Below are 21,275 nucleotides of genomic sequence, written 5' to 3' on the forward strand. Positions count from 1 at the left end.
AAACTGAATGTTTTATCAACAAGAAATTGCTAAAAATAGCGATATTAAGGAGTTAACTTTTGCATGGCCAAAAAAAACTGTTTCAGAAACTTATTATCCAACACCTAAGGATTTTTTTCGACCCCTCAGAATCGAAAAATCTTCATACTGACAATAAATGTCAAAAATGAAGAAATTGCAAGTTCTGTCAATAAAATGCTAATATTTGTGATGTTAAAATCTTGCAAAAATTTGCTAAATTTTGAGATATTAAAAAGTTGAAAACTATTCCATGGCAGACATTCTTCACTAACATCATATGAAACCCATAAGAATCGTTTCTGGCCCATTGGTCTGGAAAAATTTGATGACGATAAATGACAAAAAATTGAAAAATTGCAAGTTTTGTCAAAAAATGCTAAAATTAGTGATGTTAAAATGTTGAAAACCTTTTCATTACCACTAGAAACTGTGCAGTAATCTATTATCTAACCCAAGAGAAGGTTCCGTGACGCCTTGGACTGAAACAACTCAAAGAATGACAAGCTTTCGGAACACTTGAATTTTTTTTTTGAAAATTAGTATATATCTGCGTGTTTTTGTTTGTATTGCCGAAAGATTCAGCTCTTAAAAAGGTCATAAAAAGTACTTATGTCTTGCAAAAGACCTTTATCAGCTTCAACCGGCCTCGACTTTAGATTGGTCTAACAAAAAAATAACGAAAAACAGGAAAAATTGTAAAGTTTTGAGCTAAAATGCTCACTAAAATGACCACTTACCCTTAAGCTACGGCCTTCCTGGTAGCTTCATCACACTAAGCACTTGAAGGACTACTAAACGCGGCTAAGGGCCCCTGATGAAACCTAATGCCTGCTGGGCGTTACCTGTTTACCCCATTTTTAAGTGCGAAAAGTCAAATGGGCCAGACGAAAAATCGGTCAAACGAAAAATCGCGCAAAATAGACCAACCGGACTATTATAATTGCTACAAACTTCGTTTGCTACAAAAGAAATCGCAAAAATTTGTGACTTCAAAAAAGTTAAAACCGTTGCCTTGCCCCTAGGTACTATGTAGTACCCTTTTATCAAACCCTATATGAGGTTTCAAGGCCCCTGAGGACTGAAAAACTGCGAAAATTGCAGAAGTTAAAAACTTGAAATTTACAAATTTGATTTAAAAATAATTGCTGAAATTCGTGATACTAAAATGTTTAAAACCATTTAAATTACACTAGAACTTATGCAGTAACATATTATCAAAACCTACAGGAAGTTCTTCGACCCATGAGGCTGCAAAAAACTAAAAAAATGAAAAATGTCAAAAAACTTGAAATTACCGAAAAATGCTTTATGTCTGGTGTTAAAGTTCACATGAACAAGATAAATAAACAAAACATAGCAGCATAGCATACTAGCCATATGAACTATGACGGACCTTTAAAATAACCAATAAAAACAATTGAGGAAAAATGACAAAAAAGGAAAAGTTGCTGCATTCCAGGCTTAAAAACAGCAAAAATTGAGATACCTTTTGGCCTTGATTTTAGTCCTTATAGCAGTTTAAGCACCTATAAGGCTACTAAAGCCAGCTGAGTTCCTCTATTGCAACTTAATGCCAGCCAGGCTGTACCTGTTTATCCCGTTTCAAAAATTCCAAATCATGAAAAGCTGTAAAAACATCTTACAAAAAAAGGTAGAGCACCAATACAATGCAAATTCTTTGGATTATAAAAAGGAAAGCTCCTAAATAATAGCCGTTGAGAGGCTGACGGATGCTATTAAAAACGGAACTGTGTTATAGATACTGTAGGTGTTTTAGAGCAGTTAAAAATGAATTTGTTCATGACTTCAATTCACAAAACAAGCTAGCTAAAGTGTAACGAAAAACACTGAAAATATCAAATTACTTTGTGTAAAATTCTTTAATTAGAACATAACAACAGTAATAATAACTTTAAGGGACAATATAGTAGTTGCCAATAAATAGAAAATACGTGAAATGTCAGAACAGCTCCCAAACTTGGCTAAGCGTTATTGTATTTGAGTCCCCCCCCCCCTCCGACAAAGTCGCCAGGCTAAATTTGCCTGCAGAAAACAGTAAAAAGATAACATTGATCGCACAAAAACACATAGGTTAGATTACGCCGCCATTAACTTTCCAAACTTATTTCCCTCTCAGATGGTAACCTCGCTAACTTCCAGAATTTGCTGTCTAACAGGCATACAGTGCCACCAGTTTCAACAATTTTAACATTAATTCTCCTAATTAAATGTATATTAATGGAGATTGTATGAACAAATTGTTCTCGCACTTATAATGATTTGTAGAGCATAATAAGAGGATGGACTTGCCATTACAATTAATAAATACCATCATAATGGAGAATATATCCATTATAGATGATTTTCTTCTGATGGGGAGGGGAGTTCTGGAGATTGGTCATAGAAGCCGAGTGCTGCCTAGGTGTTAGCTTAAAATATCGGTTTAGGAACTGCTGAATGACAATTGTTGATTGATGAACAGATAAATTATTAGAAGAAATGGTAGAGAGTCCACATAACATTTCGATATAAATTACAAAGTCAAATCAACTATGTCTAGCATCTAATAAGTTATCTCTTTCTTAGTTCACATAAGCAATAATGATCAACTAAATAGTCAGCTATGTAATAATCAGCTAAATTATCATAAACATACCTTACTCTTACAACTGTCCAACTCAGTTAAACTTTGATCATAACCATTTTGTCAAATTTTTAGAGCAATGATATCAAAGCGAAAAAAAAGCTAATTGCAAAAAAACTCACAAAGGAACAAAAATTGAATAATTTACAAAATCAGGTCACAGTTTTAAGACACTTTACAAATGTTGAAGTTTGAAGAAAAGTAGCAAAATAACGCAAAGATAGAAGAATCTGCCAAAAAAGAACAAAATCTATAGCGAGAAAAGGGAGCATTTATAAACCGGTTTAATAGCATACGAATGAAGGCATTTATGTAGGAAATGATAGTGCGTGATGAAATCAATTTAGTGGCATGGGGTCCTGGTTTATATGCACGATTTGCTCGGGGCTCGAGGAAGAACAAGGGGAGGGGAGGGTGAGGGCTGGGAAGCAGTTTCTAAACAATCTACTTGTTAGTTTATAGACTAAATGAAAGACGTAGCCGTGGGCGACAAGTTTATTTGATTTCTCTGAGAGAAAGTTTGACTTCGTGGCATGCTATTTCTGTTTAGCGAGCTGCGGTTTATCGTACTTTGGGCTGAGTCCATGTTCATAGGCGTGTTGGCCATAGACCCCGATCTGGGCACCATTTGCTGGCCGTAGATTTGGTGTCTATTAATTCCTGGCGCACCTCTGGAAAGACTTGCAAATCTTTCTTGTAATGCCATTTGTGTATCGGCGTACATATTGTTGGACACAGAGCCGAAACTGTTGTGGTGACCCAATCTGTTGTTGGGAAGGGTCGAGTAGTTGGGATTTGAGGTCGCGGGGACTAGACTCTCTCTACTCATCATTTGGCTGTCGCTTCTCTGCGTGAAGAAAGCGACCGAAGAGTTGTTTAAGGCACCGGCTGATGTCGGAGTTGTAGGGATAATTTCAGGTGGGTTCCGCTTCGTTTTGCTGCTGTACTGCACGATCGCAGTTCCAAAGAAGAATCGCTGACCATTTGAGCCTGAAGGAGTTTCGAACATGACAGTCATTGGAGCTTCTCGTTTCGCCCTGAAGGGTTGTAGGCACAGAGTTTTGGCGCAGTAAATTTGTCGACCAAGCGACTGGATATTCCTGAATGACTTGTCCCGCGACTTTTTACTAGGCAGGCTCATGTATTTGGTCTTAGTGTCCAGTTTCTTATCAAACTGATCGGGAACAGGATCAATTTGTGATTGGAAGTGGAAGTTGATCTGAACAGTTGGACATTGTGAGACGTTTTCGCTGTTCTGGGAAGCATTCTCATTGTCGCCACGAAGAATAGCCTTGTACAACTTCATGAAGGACAATGTCCCCGCAGTTACAAACGAGCAAAAGTACACAATGAAAGATATGCAAATGGTTATTGGGAACTTGACTTCGGACTGAATTTGATACACGATTCCAGTGGCGTTCGATTTATCCGCGTCGGGTACTCCAATCTGATTATTATGAATGGTAAAGAAATATTTCTTTTTCGGCCTTCCTTCACGAATCGACTTCTCGCTATCTTCATTGACAGGAAGCAGTACTTCGAATCTACCTGATACGTTTGTTGCGATAAGAACTGTCTTCTGTGACCTGATATTAACATACATCGCTTTCTTCTCAGAGTTGAACTCGGCGTTCATTACATACATACTCTGCCTATTGCTAACATTTGCGTAAATTCCTCGCACTTTGGGCTTAATCTCGTAGGTATTGTTCGGACCTCTCTCAGCAACCAATTCTGGTTTGTCATTTGCAGCTCTTTTGGAGCGAATTGCATGCTGCATGATCTCTTGGCCACTTGAAGCTGGCGGTAGTCGAGTTCCTGTCAATTGTCCTGAAGAACTTTTCCGCGGCTGTTTTCGTTTCGTGGGTGGAATCAAGCGACCATTTGCGTCATACAACGACACAGTCGAGGGTCCTTCTGATATGTCCATCTTGACCATGAGTGGATCATCTGAGACGTAGAGGTCAACCGCTCCCCCGTGGATTTCAACCACAACTCTGTGCATCTGCTGTCCCGTCCGCACCGCTGGCTTCACGTAAAAGAAGGATGCCTGTCCGGGTTTCAAGAATTTTTCATTCAGAGGAATGTCATCATAAATCTGGTTGTCTGGTGAGATGTGAAACGTGTCCATCCAACATTCCATAACTCTGTAGCACTGTCGACCATTTGATGGTGTTCCCAAGTATTCATTTCCATCACACTTTGAACACTAAACAGTTTAAATTATTTCACAACATTTCTTGCACCAAGACAGCCTCAACTGAGATTAAACTTGCAGTTCATTATCTGAGCCAATGAGTACTGCAATTCTTAAATTTCCGTATCTGATATGACAACAAGCAAAATTTTGCACACTTTTATGTAAGCTAAACTTGGGAGACCTTCGAACGCAGTTATTGCAATAAAAACCAAAGTTTGATTACTGATATCTTTACCATAGACATGCAGTTCGATTACAATCTTCCGCCATTTTAACCCTTAAGAACAAACCTGCTCGACAGCAGAACAGCTTTTCCGAAGTCCTGAATCATCTTTGTGTGGTGACTTGCAGTACTCTGGGTTCTTCGTGTGGCCCTGACAGTCACATTCCATGCCTGTCTCGGAGTTGCATTTGTTTCCAATAGCGTGTCCATTGCACTGACAAGGCACACACCCTCCACTCTCTTCGTCTTTGTAGTAGCCATCCTCACACTTCTCACAATACTTGCCAGAGGTGTGGTTTTGACACAAAATACACACTACTTCTCCGCTCCGGGCCCCACTGGTGTTTGCTTCAGGACCAACTTGAACTTCTCGTTCGAACACACGCTAAAATTTACATTCATCAATTCAAACATGACACAGTGCCATAGAGATAGAGATACCCGACACAGACATTCACAAAGTCCCTTTCCGAAAAAAAACTGACGAGAAATTTTTTTACAAGAAATAGCTAAAAAATGAAGACTAAAAGCTCTTAATTGATCACAGAACAACGTCAGAAAAGTCGATCAACAATGTACTGCTATCACCTGAAATTGAAACATAAATTGAAGTTATTTCTACAAATTTAATTGTGAACTCACACCATTTTCTGGGCAAGTCAAAAGGGGCAAATTAAAAACTTGAATGCTGGCACGCAAAGATTACGCTAGAGGGAAAAAAGCAAAAAAAAATTAAAAAAATAATAAGTTCAGCAGCAATGATTGAACGTTGTTGGTAAACATATTTGGTAGATAATGAGAACAGTAATTGAAAACTTTATCGCTATTAGCAATTGTATTTCATAAATTAGATAAAAAGAACGCTAAAGAAAAACATTTACAAAGTGCAAAAAATAATATTTACTTAAATACATAGCTCGCAGAATGCCAGAAAATAGCCGCATTAGCTTCGTAGACCTGTAGTCTCAAAACGATAGAAACAGACCAAAAATAAAGTTCTTTTTATTATCTGTTAATTTATTATTCTGTTTATTATCTTTGTTAATCAACTTACTATTGAAACGATAGAAAAAACATGAGAAAAGTCTGAACTGGTATCTGGAATTACATCCGAGTATTTCTTCACACGTTCCGATTCCAGAACAACTATTGACAAAAACAACTTACAACACAGATAGTCATCAATCAGTAACTGATTGCTGTCTATTATAAAAAAAAAAACAAAATATACATACAGAAAAACCACCAAAACGAATAAAAAATTACAAAATTCTTTTAAAAAATGCTACTTCCCGACAATTATTCTGGCAATCTTTTAAACATTATTATTCTCGATCAGTCACAACCATCCGATGCCAGTCAGAAGAACGCTAATCAGAAGAACGCTAATTTAATAAAAAGCAAACAACGAAAAACTACCTTGTAGTTGCCTTGAAGTGTCAACTCTTAGTAGCAGTACCTATACAAAACCTCTGGATTAAAAAGTGAACAAGAAAATCTAAAGAGAAAACTTATATTCAGAACAATAGGCAAAACACGTAATGAACAGACGAAAATGGGCCTCTATTTGATTACAATTAACCCATTTTCTTCATCAAAAAAATTAGAAGTGAAATCGATCACATAGAAAAATCACCTAAACACTTTAAATAATTTCAACAAAAACTCCACAGGTGCAATTAAGAAGAATGGTACAAACAACTGCTCAAAAGAGTCCAATCAGACAAAATATTTGGGAACTTGAAACAATTTTATTCGATAAAGTTGAGTTGAAACAAAATTTGCTTTCAAAAAGCCGCACGTTATCAAAAAACTTGCTCGCTGGGCAAAAAAATTTCACCCCTACTTTTCTCGCTCTCTCTCAGAAAAATACAAAATAGCCGGCAGATTGCCGGAATAGCTGCGAAAGAATAGACCTGCGTGCCATATAATAGAGAAAAACAGATACAGATCTAAATTGAAAAAAAAAATCGACGCCGCTCAAAAAACTAGTTAAAAACAATTAGCGATAAATTAATTAAGCTTGTTGAAATTCATGTCGCAGAAGCCTTTTATTAGGGACCTTTACTGCACATGAGTTCCTTTGACCTTTAATTCAAATTAAACTGTGCAAAAGTCATTTTATTGAGTGAGGTAAGTCACGTATGATCAAAATCTAATCACGCAAATAACCTAAAAACTTTTGCTAAAGCGAGTGAGAAATGACGTCACGCGCGTAAATGCCTTTAGTGAGAGGATGAAGTCATTCAGAAAATTTGACTTTTTCAGCTTTGCTGTGTGAACAAATGTAAAACGAAAAAAGAGCGTCAGACGACGAAACAAAAAAACCAAGAGCACCGCAATATAGCTACGCTCAGCTTACAGCTTCGCAGCTATAATAATAAACTCTCTCTCAGCTTGACTTTTGTTCAGCAGATTGACCTAAACACTTATTTTAACGTGCGGCATTGGACTTCTTCTAAAAACATCCTCTAAAAATAGAAGTCATTGATTTAAAAAAAAAGATTACAATTATTCCTCTTCAAATAGTAAGCAAACAACCAAGAGAAAGCCAGTAATAACCCAGCTATTGCCTTGCGGCTATCATATATAGCTGGTAGATTATAGGAAAAACCATTTGCTTTGTATTCTTTATCAGCAAAGATGATGAAATGACCTGAAAACAATTATAAAAAACCTTTTGGTACCTAGTTGTGTGATTACTTAAACCGAAACAGAAGAATTTGTTTGGAGTATGCTTTATTAAAAAAAAACCTGAAATGCGAAAATTTGAGTCGGCTGAAACAGCCATAAAAATGCATTTAAAACACAACAATTCAGAAAAATTGCTCCCGAACGACTTGACGCGGGCTAGATTCCAACCCAGACTGCTTCTGTCGTCAGGGAAAAGATCACTAGGGGGCTTTAAATAAAGTTACTAAAACCATTACGTACCATAGTTTTAAAGTTAAATACCTTAGCTAGCAGATTGTCAGAAAATAGCTGCACTACCCCTTTTACCAGTGATCTCAAAATACCAATTAAAAATGAGAACAAAAAGTACGATAAACCTGGTTAATAAACTGCATATTAACGAGAAAAAAATATTAGGGAATGAAGTAACTCAGTTGATAAAAAGTATTCAAGCTAATGAAAAAAATATCAACTGCACAAAAAAGCTGATGCAATGAGCGTGACGTCGAAGTTCTTATCCAAAAATTCTATAAAATAAAGCAAGACAAGGAAATTAATACAGGAACTAAATATATCATTTTGACATCATTAACAAATTAGATTTGACCATAATCACACGATATTTCAACTTAAGACACTGAAGTAAAGAGAGATCTCAAACAATCTTCAATAAGAGTGATAAATTCTTTGTTTATCTTAGTGCCTTCAACTTAGTATAGAGTAGTCATTTCGATAATGAAATAAAGCGGCGATGAGGTAATTCGTAATGAGATAAGTCAACCAAACACTATTTAAATATCATAGTTAGGATCTTGCATTTTTTAAAAAATAGCTGGCAGATGGCCATAAATGAGTGCAATTGCTTCGTAAACCTGTAATCTAAAAACCAATAACAAACATATGGCCTCAAAAAATCTAAGAGGAAATTTATTTGTCCTAATTCTGTTATTTCATAATTTGATCGTGTCTACTTGGATCTTTTGTTTCCAAAAGCTGTCCACAGATAACCTTCATTTATAGTGATACATTGCTGGTGACCATTTTTCTTCCTTTAATAGTACGTAGCATTCATTTTGAGCGTTGTACGAAATGCAACACCAAAAATTAAACACAGATTAAAAATTATGAAAGCAATAATTCAATAACTCAACCATCGGTCCACGCAGCCACCACTAGCGTAATATTAATTAACAAACACACAGCTGGCAGATTGCCAGAAAATAGCCGCAATAGCTTCGTAGACCCGCAGTCTTAAAAAAACAGTATAAAAGACGGACCCAAAAAATCGTCTTTTCATTGAAGACTGATATGTTATATTTTGATTAAAAATCTTTATAAGTTTTTGCTGCCTCTACTAGCTGCTCTCAAATAACCTTCAGTTAGAGTGACACACACACACACCTATTTGACCTTATCTCTTTGAATTAAAGTAAATAAAAGTCAATTTCAAAGTGAGGAAGTCATTTTTGAGAGTGAGGAAAGTCAAGTGTGACCAAAAATTTAATCACGCGAATGAACGAAAAAACTCGCTCCACTAAGAGCGAAAAATGACGTCACACACGCACTTCAGTTGAAATTGCATGAACGAATGAACAAAAGGCATATTTGAAGTGGTTGTCACGTCATATGGTCGTAACAAAAATCGCGACGACGAAAAAAAACCAAGAGAAGGCCAATAATAGCCCCAACTATCGCTGTGCGGCTATTAATAACCGACTAAACGTCAGAAGAATTGCTCTCGAACGACTAGTGGGAGCTCTAATCAATTGCAGCCTGCTTCAGTCGGGGGGGAGGGGGTGGAGGGGAAACCTAAATGGGACTAAGAAGTTCAATAGTGGGCTTGCTTCAAATAACCTTCAAATCACATTAGAGGTTAACATATACCACTATTAAGATTTAAAGTAAAAAGTGACACAAGTTTCGGCGCACTTTTCAGTTGACTTTTAGTATTAAATTGCCGTCAATTGAGTTCAGCTGCTTGAAATTGTGATTGAGAGAGAATTTTAGATCACGCGAAACGCAAAAAGTCAAGGGCATAAAAGTCACTCGAAAAATCAAAACGGTCAAGCGAAAATTTTGCATAAAAAAGACACACACGCTTACAATAATTGCTTCTCTAGGAAAGCAATTAAAAATACCATTCAAAGATTATTGAGATTGAAGGGTTTCCAGTAAAATTTTTCCAGACCTTTTCTCAAAACAAGTTTTTCGCACTATGATAATGCAGCAGCATTTATGAAGATGAATTATGAGATGTTATAAATCGTTCACTAATTATCCGTTTAGAAATTGTGACATTGCGCCTTAATACGAATCGAGCAACATCTTGCATGAACTACTATCTACCTACCAAAATCTCTGACTCGTCCGAGAGCATTTTGAAATTCTCGTGGTAAGTACTGTTCTGAATGCAATAGTCGGACTTTCCACTGCAGAGACTAGAGCACTTTATACATGCATTGGCTGTGCCTGTAGTCGCATTGCCATAATACTTGGACACACATCGATCGCAGTTCCTTCCACTGGTATTGTGCTGACATTTGAGACAGGGGTTGTAGGCGTCATCTGAACAGACACTGTGACCATGACATGGACAGCTAGTCTCGCACTGAGGTCCCTTGAATCCCAGTTTACACCTGCACTCATTTGGTTCCACGCACTCCCCATTCTTGGAGCACGGTGGGTTGCATTGTGGCTGACATTCTCCTGTTTCCTCGTTCTTCAAGTAGTCCTTCTTGCATTTGCATTCGAAGTTCTGACAACAAAGAGGTAAGTTTTACTTAATAGAACGAAAGCAAAAACTTGACGCAAGAACCTAATAGACGTAAAGCAACAGTGTGATTAAATCGAAATCAGCAATACAATGGAACGTGATCTTCAGTATTTTTTTGCTTAAAATATTTGCAGCATCGAATTTGCATGCAGATACACGTTTTTTTTACCATACAACAAAGTGTATTTATTTCCTGGAAGTAAGTATTTGACTTTAGGAAACGCATTCAAAAGCTACGTTACACTTCAAGTAGGATTCTACGCACCGTATATACCAACACAATTATAATCCATAACCGACTGAGGTCGGAATAATTGCCTCGAACAGCGTGCAGGGCGTCAATAGCAGCCAGTTTACGGGATTTCTTCCAGTAGAAAAATTCTTAAAAGTTCAACTTCGTTTGAGAAAAAAGTGATATAATGAGGTTAAAAACCTATCAAAGACAAGGAGTCGAGGAGACTTACTTCAGTTAGGTCGACGCACTCCTGTGTCTTGTAGTCGCAGTCGTGATGCGCGTTGTCACACTCGTTCTCAGGCGGACAGCTGGAGTGAGACCAGGAGTGTCCTCGGAGGGAGAAGAGGATGTAGGTGCCAATCTGGTGGTTCTTAGGCTTACTCAACAGGTGCGAGATGACACTGTCTGAGGTACACCTCTGCTGTCGCGGACCATTCAGTCCACCTAGAAATAAATGGCACATGCGTCAGTCTTTCAATCCTGGTAGTGTGACATGCAACCAAAATCGTCTATTATTCCAAACGTATGCATATCTGATGTCACTCAATAGTTGCCCCTTGGAGTAGTGCTTCCCGTTTTAAAAACTCCTAACACCTCAATGACTAAAATTTGAGGAAAGAAACATTGAAAAGTCATGAAACATTGAAAAGTCATGAAACATTGAAAAGTCATGAAACATTGAAACTTTTACTGTACGTTATGAATGAAATAGAAGTATTTGAAGCCAACGACATGCAAAGCGTTTGCCGACCATTGCCTCAAAAACAAAAATTTCGAAAGGAAATGCTGTACATTTAAGCTCGTATTAAACTGATGACTCCAAAAAATAAAGCATCCCAAAATTGTTCATTACCTTCCCAACATGCTCCCAGACCCAACATTTCGCTTCCACTTTGTAGAGAGCACCAGCCGCAGTGTGTCATCTGTGCACAGGTGGAACATTGAGTCTGGTCCTCACACACTTTGGGACATCCCTCCGCCGAATGCTTCACCACTCGACCACACTCTCCAGCCGCACACTGCATGTCTGCAAATGTAGGGCTAATACATTCGTTCAACTCTTGTGCCCAGTAGCACTGCTTCCAGCCTCCGTCAGCGCCACCCGAGTTCAAACAAGACGAGCAATTTTCATACGAATGGCAGGGGGCGGGACAGGAACCGCTGTCTTTAGCCACTGGCTCAATCATATTGTGGATAAATTTGGGAAAACAGCCCCAAACAAACTCAGGCGAGTCAACACTTACAATGACCTTTGATTGATCACTCTTTTCGTAACTGAGATGTCGGCTCCAGACACATTCGCCAGAATCGTAACATTTTCCACAGTCAGATTCCATGCACATATTATATTGCGTGCACAGTTCAGGCTCCGTAAAATCCTTTACACCACTTCCAGACGGATCGCAGTGGTCTTCGCGGTCAATGCACCAGTTCCTGTCAGGGCACCATTTGCAGGAGCTTTGTTCCTTCCGGTGACTAAATCGATTTTCACTCAGGTACTGGGACAAACATTGCGCACACGTATTGTGCTGAGAACAGGGCGCTCTGAAGTTGGGCGGCCAATGATTGTACACTGAAGATTTGATATAACATTGATCGGTAGCTTTGTGAATAGAAGACCGCTCACAGATGTCGTCCCGCTTATAGTTAGACACATTGAAACAGCACGTATTTGAACCCCCACACATTGCTGACTGTTTAGCTCTGCAGAAAGAGCAGCCCGTAATTCTCTCGCACTCATGCCTATTACGAGATCCATGCATCAGGTTGCAAATGTCTTCTGGCATGGACAACTTGTTCATTGACTGAAAGGTAACACCATTGAAGCCTCCGTAAATGTAAATATCATTGCCAATAGCCACAGCCGAGTGACCAATCACAGGATCGAACCGGATTCCACTGAACACTCCAGTGTCAGGAATCGACTGACCTTCGACGATCCAGGCGTTACATGTTATCACATAGATGCGGACCTCGTTTGTGAAGTCTTGAGTTTCAGTTCGCCCTCCCAGAACCACCATGTAGTCACCAACAACCACCGATTGGTGAAAAGCAATTGCTGACAGCCGAGACGTGAGTCCCTTAGGGTAAACTACAGTCCAGCGTGCTTTCCCTCCCTCAACTGCCGGATCATCATTGAACGAGGTGTACGTTAAAGCATACAGTTCATTCGACAGATAAACGGAGTTCTTCGAGTAAACGTACCCACCATAGACGTAAAATGTATGAAATTCTTCATACCAGACCGTAGTGTGGCCAAAAATGCCAATGGGTTTTGTTCCCTCAGTGGGAACTGCAGACCACGCTTTAGTCTTGATGTTATACTGAAGGGTGTAGTTATTGAAGCCATGTTCAGGGCTATACCCGCCAATTATGATGAGCAACTCGACAAACTCTTTCATATCTTTGCTCGGTAACTTTATATAGTTCATCGTATGCTGCGCAACAGTGGGTATCCAACTATGTCCCGGTTCCGAATAAGCAGGGTAGTCATCCTTCGAAACTGGAGACATCTGCAACTTGTCGTTTTGTGCTTTAGCATCCGGAATAAAATGCCAAAAAGTACGAGAGCATTTGTGATCCATTTGTTGCAAACCTCCAAAAACATAAACTGTATCACTATCAGTAATGGCACTTGTATGATAATAGCCTCTGTACGGGATGATTAGAAATTCAGTTCTTACAGTTGTCAGTTTATTTTCTTCGATTGAATATTTGATCATGTCAACAGGACTGTTTACAAAATTTCTGCCTCCAATTATGTAGATATATTTCTTGCTTTTATCAACCACAATGGTATGTCCGTGACGTCCATATTTGGCTTCCCGTGCGAATGTTCCAGGCAGCAAAGTTGTGAATTGTGCACCACTTTCGTGAGTTATCCTTTGCGAACAGTCACTCCCGGTGAACCCAGGGTGGCAACTGCAGAAGTATCGATCGTCATCTCCGACAACACACGCTCCCTGATTATCAGAAACTGAACAATTGTTCGGGCAAGTTACTTGATCGCAATTCCACCCTGTCATGTTTGTTGGACATTCACAGGAATCGTCGCCTCTTGAGATCCAATTTCCCGAACACGGTTGTTTATGGACCGTAATCTTTGCGTTAAAGAACTGGTCTCCTTCCGTGACATTGGCTTTGAACACAACAGTAATCGTGGATTCCGCTTCAACAACTCGTTTATGTCCGTGTGAATGACGACCGCAAAACGCGCCTAGAATTTTATCTCGCTGATGGTTGTCAGTATTCATGGAACTGTCGCTTGTTCCACCTTCTCCTGTCAAAAATGAGGGCGTGTTCTCATACACATAGACATACTGGTGATTGCATTCGACGTTCATTGCGGTAATTTCAAACGTGATTTTCGATCCCCCCGAAATCGCAGGTGATTTGGGACTCGGGTCATCTTTTGTGCTGATTTGCCAGATGCAAACAACTCTGTCAGGATTCTTGGCACCGTCGCCCTGCTCCGATCCAATATATGATATGCCATCAATGCTGGACATTATAGCCCAACCAGTGCACATTTTGTAGCAAGTATTCCCTTCGGAGGGTTTGGAGTAATAGCTACAAAAAAGGAAATTTATACTACAGGAATTAAAAATCTCAATTATTATTTCACACGACGAGTACCAGACAAACATTCCAATGCCTGGAATATCTATGATGAAAACTATACAATAGCCCAAGACGAAAATGAGAAGAGAGAAATTGATATTAGCACATCTATAAAAGAAAATCAAATTATCTCATTCGCTCTCATCACTTTTGACATCTAAATCTCAAAAAAAGGTTTCATACATTTAAAAGACGAGAAAAAACAATGCCAAACTTTTAAATTTCGATATCAACTGTTTTATAGCATGTCATCTTCAAAACTAGCAACTAAAAAGATTTTGGGAAAGTGCATTAAGCATAATTTCATCAAATGGTTGCTACGAATTTTTCTTAATGGATTCATGTTCTTACCCCGCCGATTCTTTGCACTTTTCACAGTTGTAGCCATCGGTATTGTTAATGCAGAAACACTTTCCATCGCTTTTGTTACACTCTCCCCGTTTCGGATCTCCGTTGCCACTGCAGTTGCACCTTTTACACTCATTACCATCCTGATAGTAACCATCACTGCACAGACTGCAATCTCGTCCGGTGTAGCCATCGTCACACTTATCACAGACCCCTCTCCGGCTGCAGGTGCTTCGAAACAGACACCCACAGTCCAAGTTACACTCCCTGCCGTAGTAGCCTTTGTTACAGTAACACTCGAACTGATTGGTCTCGCGGTTTTTCTCACACTCTCCGTGAATGCAGGGATGAACACAACTGGTAAACAAACAAACCAACTCTTTGAATACCCCATCTTTTTCACTTCTGATAGATAACATCAGGAGAACAATTGAAAACAAGCAGTCATGATTATACTGTTGCACCGCTATGATTACGAAAAGTAATAGAATCAAATTAAGCACGTTTTTCCTTAACTTATTCATCCTCAATCATTTATCGATACACACTTCGCATATTCAAAAAGAACAGATTGCCGAACGAAAGTCGCTACTGAACTCTACTCCATTGGGAATGAAACAGTAAAATAAACGAGAAACTGATAGAGCATACAGTGCATAAATTGAACATAAATAGAAATTAAAGTTCAAGTTGACTGGGGAATAGAAAGTTGCTATTTACGTTGGAAGTGTCACAGCTGTCGTGATCTTCTTGAAAAAAAATGGTTCTTGTCACATGAAATTTCAATTGTAAACTTCAAAATTGTAAACTTCAAAATTTTACGTGCTCTAGGATTTGCTCAGCGGGCAAGAATAAAAAAGCAAGAAAATAGCTGATAGATTGCCAGAAAAATAGCCGCAATAGCTTCGTAGATATGCAGTCTCAAAAAGATAGCAAAAGAAACAAACACAAAAAAATCTTTTTTAAATGCTCAGATGTTATATTTTGATTAAGAAAATGTTTACCTTATTGCTGCTTCAATTAGCTGCTCCCAAATAACCCTCAATTAGAGTGACACGCGCCCAATTGACCTTATCTCTTCGAATTAAAGAAAAGATAATTTCAGAGTGAGGAAGTCACTTTTGAGAGTGAGGTAAGTCAAGTGTAACCAAAAACAACCACGCGAATGAACAAAACGCTCTCACCACTAAAAATGGAAAATGACGTCACGCACGTAATTCAGTTGGAACGAATAAAAATTATGGATCTGAAGTGATATTGACGTCATATGGTCGTAACAAAAATCTTGACGAAATAAAAACACAGCAGGACAAGTCCTGATTAACAATCCAGAGACTTGACTGGAATAAGGACCTTATAATTAATTTTTTACAGCAACATCAATCAATCTAAGAGAGTCAACAAAGTCCTCGACCCTATATGCGCAAAAATGAGCAAACAAAAACATAATTAGACCATTTTTTTCCACGATTAAGACATATAAGAATACCTAAAGAAACCAGAGGCGCCAAACTACGAGAACCTCATAACTAGCAACAACCCAAAACCCTTAAACCACAGCACATCATAAAGCAAAAAAAAATAAATTTTCAGCAGTTCAATTGGCTGAAATACGGACAAAGCAAGAATCGCACATTCACTTAAATCATTCGAAAACACATGGTATCTCAGTGAATGAAAACGCTTAAAAATTAGCTAAAAGTTCCATCCAATAAGTTGACTAAAATTACGCCTCACCAGTAGGTCAATAAAAATTTATTGCTGTTTTTAAGACTAAGTGAAAAGACCAAAAAGACCAACAAAACAAAGACCAATGAATCATTTTACTATAGTAAAACGAATGGGAGTCAAAGTACAAGAATGAAAGTTTATTCTAAAACAAAAAAAGATTAAAACAATTTCTGTGAGCGACATGAGACATTTATCTATGAGATTAAACGATAAGACAACAGAAAGTACAACACAAACTCTCAATGATAAAAAAAACATTTTGAGTACAAATAGTGTCAAATTGTTGAAAACATCTAGCCATACACGGACACTTAATTAGTTTCATTTATGTCTCCTTGGCAACCAATGATATAGCCATTATAGATACTAGGTTATATGACAACAGATATTGAAAAAGGAGCAACGTCAAATATGTTATATGACAACAAATAGTGTAAAAGCATTAGCTGCCCGTCAATGAGCTCCATCACGGCAGGCACCATTAGAAAACTTATGTATCATATACAGCAAACAAGAGAAGAAACGCCGAAAACGGCAGCCAAATTGCCGCACATGAAAAAAATTCGATTTCAAAAACCTAAATTTTCCAACTTCTTACTCCACTTTAAAGATACTTGAAAAAACACGCCTCAAACGTTCCCCAATTTGTCGATCCCTTAACTACTCCAAGGTGATAAAATCATCACTATTTTGACTTCTCATTGATGTGAAAAAGCCGAAAAAACCTGAACAGAACTATAAAACATGACAGCACACCAATACAATCAAATACTTCAGATTGTAAAAAAAACCAAGAGAATACCAATTTTAGCCTAAGCTACCATTTTGCGGCTATTAAAACACCCTGACTACGAAAAACAAACATAGCCCGAAAAAATCGGAAGGCAACTCGGAAAGCTTCAGAACTGCCTGAGCAACCTATCAAAAAAGCAAAATGTGGCAGAAAAACAGGTAAACATCATTAAACTTATTTTTCAAAATCCATTTGAAAAAAAGAAGTGATCGAGAAGTTAAATTCGAGGGCACCAATTAAAGGCTATTGATGTCAAAAACGATGTCTTTGTAGAAAAAAATGTTTCTCTAGATCATATTTTATTACAACATTTGATTAGGACACATAGAGAAAAGCTTCACCAGTAAAAACATAGCCGGCAGACTGCCGGAAAATAGCCGCGATAGACGCTTGTGGCGTTACATGAATTGAAACAACTTTAAAAATAAAATAGACAGATCGACCACCAGTCCTTTAATAGACCACTAGAATTTTCGGGTTAGCTTCGGACTGTCATTTTTATGAGACACATAAGCTCTATAAGGAGAAAGCCCTAATAGGGCTTTTCAAAATTAGGATCTTTTCCGTTTGTGCCCCCTCAACTTAGTGGGCGCATATTATTTGCACCCCCCCCCCCCAGATGCACGTGCAATATTTGGGGAGGGGCACAAACGGAAAAGATCCCAAAATTAATATTCGAAATCAAAAACTCAAGACTCTAATAATCAAGAATTAGGGCATATGTTTGGCACTACTTAGATGCACACTATTGACCTTTAATAAGTAAATGTTCATAAAATTTAAGGTTTCATTAGTGAGCTCAGAAGTCATCTTTTTGAGTGAGGTAAGTCATTGAAAAAGTCCATTCCAAGAAGACACGGTAAGACGAAACAAAAATCTGTTAGACGAAGTAAAAAACATAGCAGGACAAGTCCTGAAATACAATTCAAAGAACTAAATGAAAAAATTAGAAGTGCTCTGCCTGACTAGCAGATCAGTTGAGCAATGCCAGCCAAAACACAAACAAAATGATCAAACAATTGAGAAACAATCAAACAAACTAAACAGATATAATCATTGCTAAAACTTTGAAGATTTTACTCCTAAGGCAAAATGTGATCCCTTTAAATACACCCATTTCAAAAATATGTTCAAACCGAATTTTTGTTTCTCAAACCGAATTTATGTTCAAACCGAATTTTTGTTTCCCTTTAAATACACCCATTTCAAAAACATTTTCAAACCGAATTTTTGTTTCTGGAAAATAGCCGCGATAGACGCTTGTGGCATTACATGAAATGAAACAAATATAAAAATAAAATAGACAGATCGACCAACAGTCCTTTAATAGACCACTAGAATTTTCGGGTTAGCTTCGGACTGTCATTTTTATGAGACACATAAGCTTTATAAGGAGAAAGCCCTAAAAAAGCTTTTCAAAATTAGGATCTTTTCCGTTTGTGCCCCCTCAGCTTAGTGGGCGCATATTATTTGCACCCCCCAGATGCACGTGCAATATTTGGGGAGGGGCACAAACGGAAAAGATCCCAAAATTAATATTCGAAATCAAAAACTCAAGACTCTAATAATCAAGAATTAGGGCATTTGTTTGGCACTACTTAGACGCACACTATTGACCTTTAATAAGTAAATGTTCGTAAAAATTAAGGTTTCAGAAGTGAGCTCAGAAGTCATTTTTTTGAGTGAGGTAAGTCATTGAAAAAGTCCATTCCAAGAAGTCACGGTAAGACGAAACAAAAATCTGTTAGACGAAGTAAAAAAACATAGCAGGACAAGTCCTGAAATACAATTCAAAGAACTAAATGAAAAAATTAGAAGTACTCTACCTGACTAGCAGATCAGTTGAGCAATGCCAGCAAAAACACAAACAAAATGATCAAACAATTGAGAAACAATCAAACAAACTAAACAGATATAATCATTGCTAAAACTTTGAAGATTTTACCCCTAAGGCAAAATTTGATCCCTTTCAATACACCCATTTCAAAAACATGTTCAAACCAAATTTTTGTTTCTCGAAAATAGCCGCGATAGACGCTTGTGGCATTACATGAAATGAAACAAATATAAAAATTAAATAGACAGATCGACCAACAGTCCTTTAATAGACCACTAGAATTTTCGGGTTAGCTTCGGACTGTCATTTTTATGAGACACATAAGCTTTATAAGGAGAAAGCCCTAATAAAGCTTTTCAAAATTAGGATCTTTTCCGTTTGTGCCCCCTCAGCTTAGTGGGCGCATATTATTTGCACCCCCCAGATGCACGTGCAATATTTGGGGAGGGGCACAAACGGAAAAGATCCCAAAATTAATATTCGAAATCAAAAACTCAAGACTCTAATAATCAAGAATTAGGGCATTTGTTTGGCACTACTTAGACGCACACTATTGACCTTTAATAAGTAAATGTTCATAAAATTTAAGATTTCAGAAGTGAGCTCAGAAGTCATTTTTTTGAGTGAGGTAAGTCATTGAAAAAGTCCATTCCAAGAAGTCACGGTAAGACGAAACAAAAATCTGTTAGACGAAGTAAAAAAATATAGCAGGACAAGTCCTGAAATACAATTCAAAGAACTAAATGAAAAAATTAGAAGTACTCTACCTGACTAGCAGATCAGTTGAGCAATGCCAGCCAAAACACAAACAAAATGATCAAACAATTGAGAAACAATCAAACAAACTAAACAGATATAATCATTGCTAAAACTTTGAAGATTTTACCCCAAAGGCAAAATTTGATCCCTTTAAATACACCCATTTCAAAAATATGTTCAAACCGAATTTTTGTTTCTCAAACCGAATTTATGTTCAAACCGAATTTTTGTTTCCCTTTAAACACAAACATTTCAAAAATATGTTCAAACCGAATTTTTGTTTCTGGAAAATAGCCGCGATAGACGCTTGTGGCGTTACATGAAATGAAACAAATATAAAAATTAAATAGACAGATCGACCAACAGTCCTTTAATAGACCACTAGAATTTTCGGGTTAGCTTCGGACTGTCATTTTTATGAGACACAAGCTTTATAAGGAGAAAGCCCTAATAAAGCTTTTCAAAATTAGGATCTTTTCCGTTTGTGCCCCCTCAGCTTAGTGGGCGCATATTATTTGCACCCCCCCCCCCCCCCCAGATGCACGAGCAATATTTGGGGAGGGGCACAAACGGAAAAGATCCCAAAATTAATATTCGAAATCAAAAACTCAAGACTCTAATAATCAAGAATTAGGGCATTTGTTTGGCACTACTTAGACGCACACTATTGACCTTTAATAAGTAAATGTTCATAAAATTTAAGATTTCAGAAGTGAGCTCAGAAGTCATTTTTTTGAGTGAGGTAAGTCATTGAAAAAGTCCATTCCAAGAAGTCACGGTAAGACGAAACAAAAATCTGTTAGACGAAGTAAAAAAACATAGCAGGACAAATCCTGAAATACAATTCAAAGAACTAAATGAAAAAATTAGAAGTACTCTACCTGACTAGCAGATCAGTTGAGCAATGCCAGCCAAAACACAAACAAAATGATCAAACAATTGAGAAACAATCAAACAAAATAAACAGATATAATCATTGCTAAAACTTTGAAGATTTTACCCCAAAGGCAAAATTTGATCCCTTTAAATACACCCATTTCAAAAATATGTTCAAACCGAATTTTTGTTTCTCAAACCGAATTTATGTTCAAACGGAATTTTTGTTTCCCTTTAAACACAAACATTTCAAAAATATGTTCAAACCGAATTTTTGTTTCTGGAAAATAGCCGCGATAGACGCTTGTGGCGTTACATGAATTGAAACAACTATAAAAATAAAATAGACAGATCGACCACCAGTCCTTTAAAAGACCACTAGAATTTTCGGGTTAGCTTCGGACTGTCATTTTTATGAGACACATAAGCTCTATAAGGAGAAAGCCCTAATAGGGCTTTTCAAAATTAGGATCTTTTCCGTTTGTGCCCCCTCAGCTTAGTGGGCGCATATTATTTGCACCCCCCAGATGCACGTGCAAAA

General features: G+C 37.7%; 1 protein-coding gene across 5 annotated transcripts in view; it reads right to left on the reverse strand.

Annotated features, from left to right (window-relative positions):
• Window positions 1-2,382: 2,382 nt before the first annotated feature.
• LOC142342856 (multiple epidermal growth factor-like domains protein 8) overlaps window positions 2,383-21,275 on the reverse strand; it is a 56,699-nt gene continuing 37,806 nt past the window's right edge. For all 5 annotated transcript variants that reach the window (XM_075394523.1, XM_075394513.1, XM_075394499.1 and 2 more), the window contains 6 exons: window positions 14,742-15,095; window positions 11,623-14,339; window positions 10,999-11,213; window positions 10,112-10,516; window positions 5,156-5,473; window positions 2,383-4,874 (listed from right to left, as the gene is read on the reverse strand). In XM_075394523.1, coding sequence (XP_075250638.1) covers window positions 3,129-4,874; window positions 5,156-5,473; window positions 10,112-10,516; window positions 10,999-11,213; window positions 11,623-14,339; window positions 14,742-15,095 — 5,755 coding nt within the window. In that variant the 3' untranslated portion in view covers window positions 2,383-3,128. The remainder of the gene's footprint in view (window positions 4,875-5,155; window positions 5,474-10,111; window positions 10,517-10,998; window positions 11,214-11,622; window positions 14,340-14,741; window positions 15,096-21,275) is intronic.

This window comes from Convolutriloba macropyga, chromosome 1, assembly GCF_964194025.1.
Source record: "Convolutriloba macropyga chromosome 1, txConMacr16.3, whole genome shotgun sequence".
NCBI classification, from domain to species: Eukaryota; Metazoa; Xenacoelomorpha; order Acoela; family Convolutidae; genus Convolutriloba; species Convolutriloba macropyga.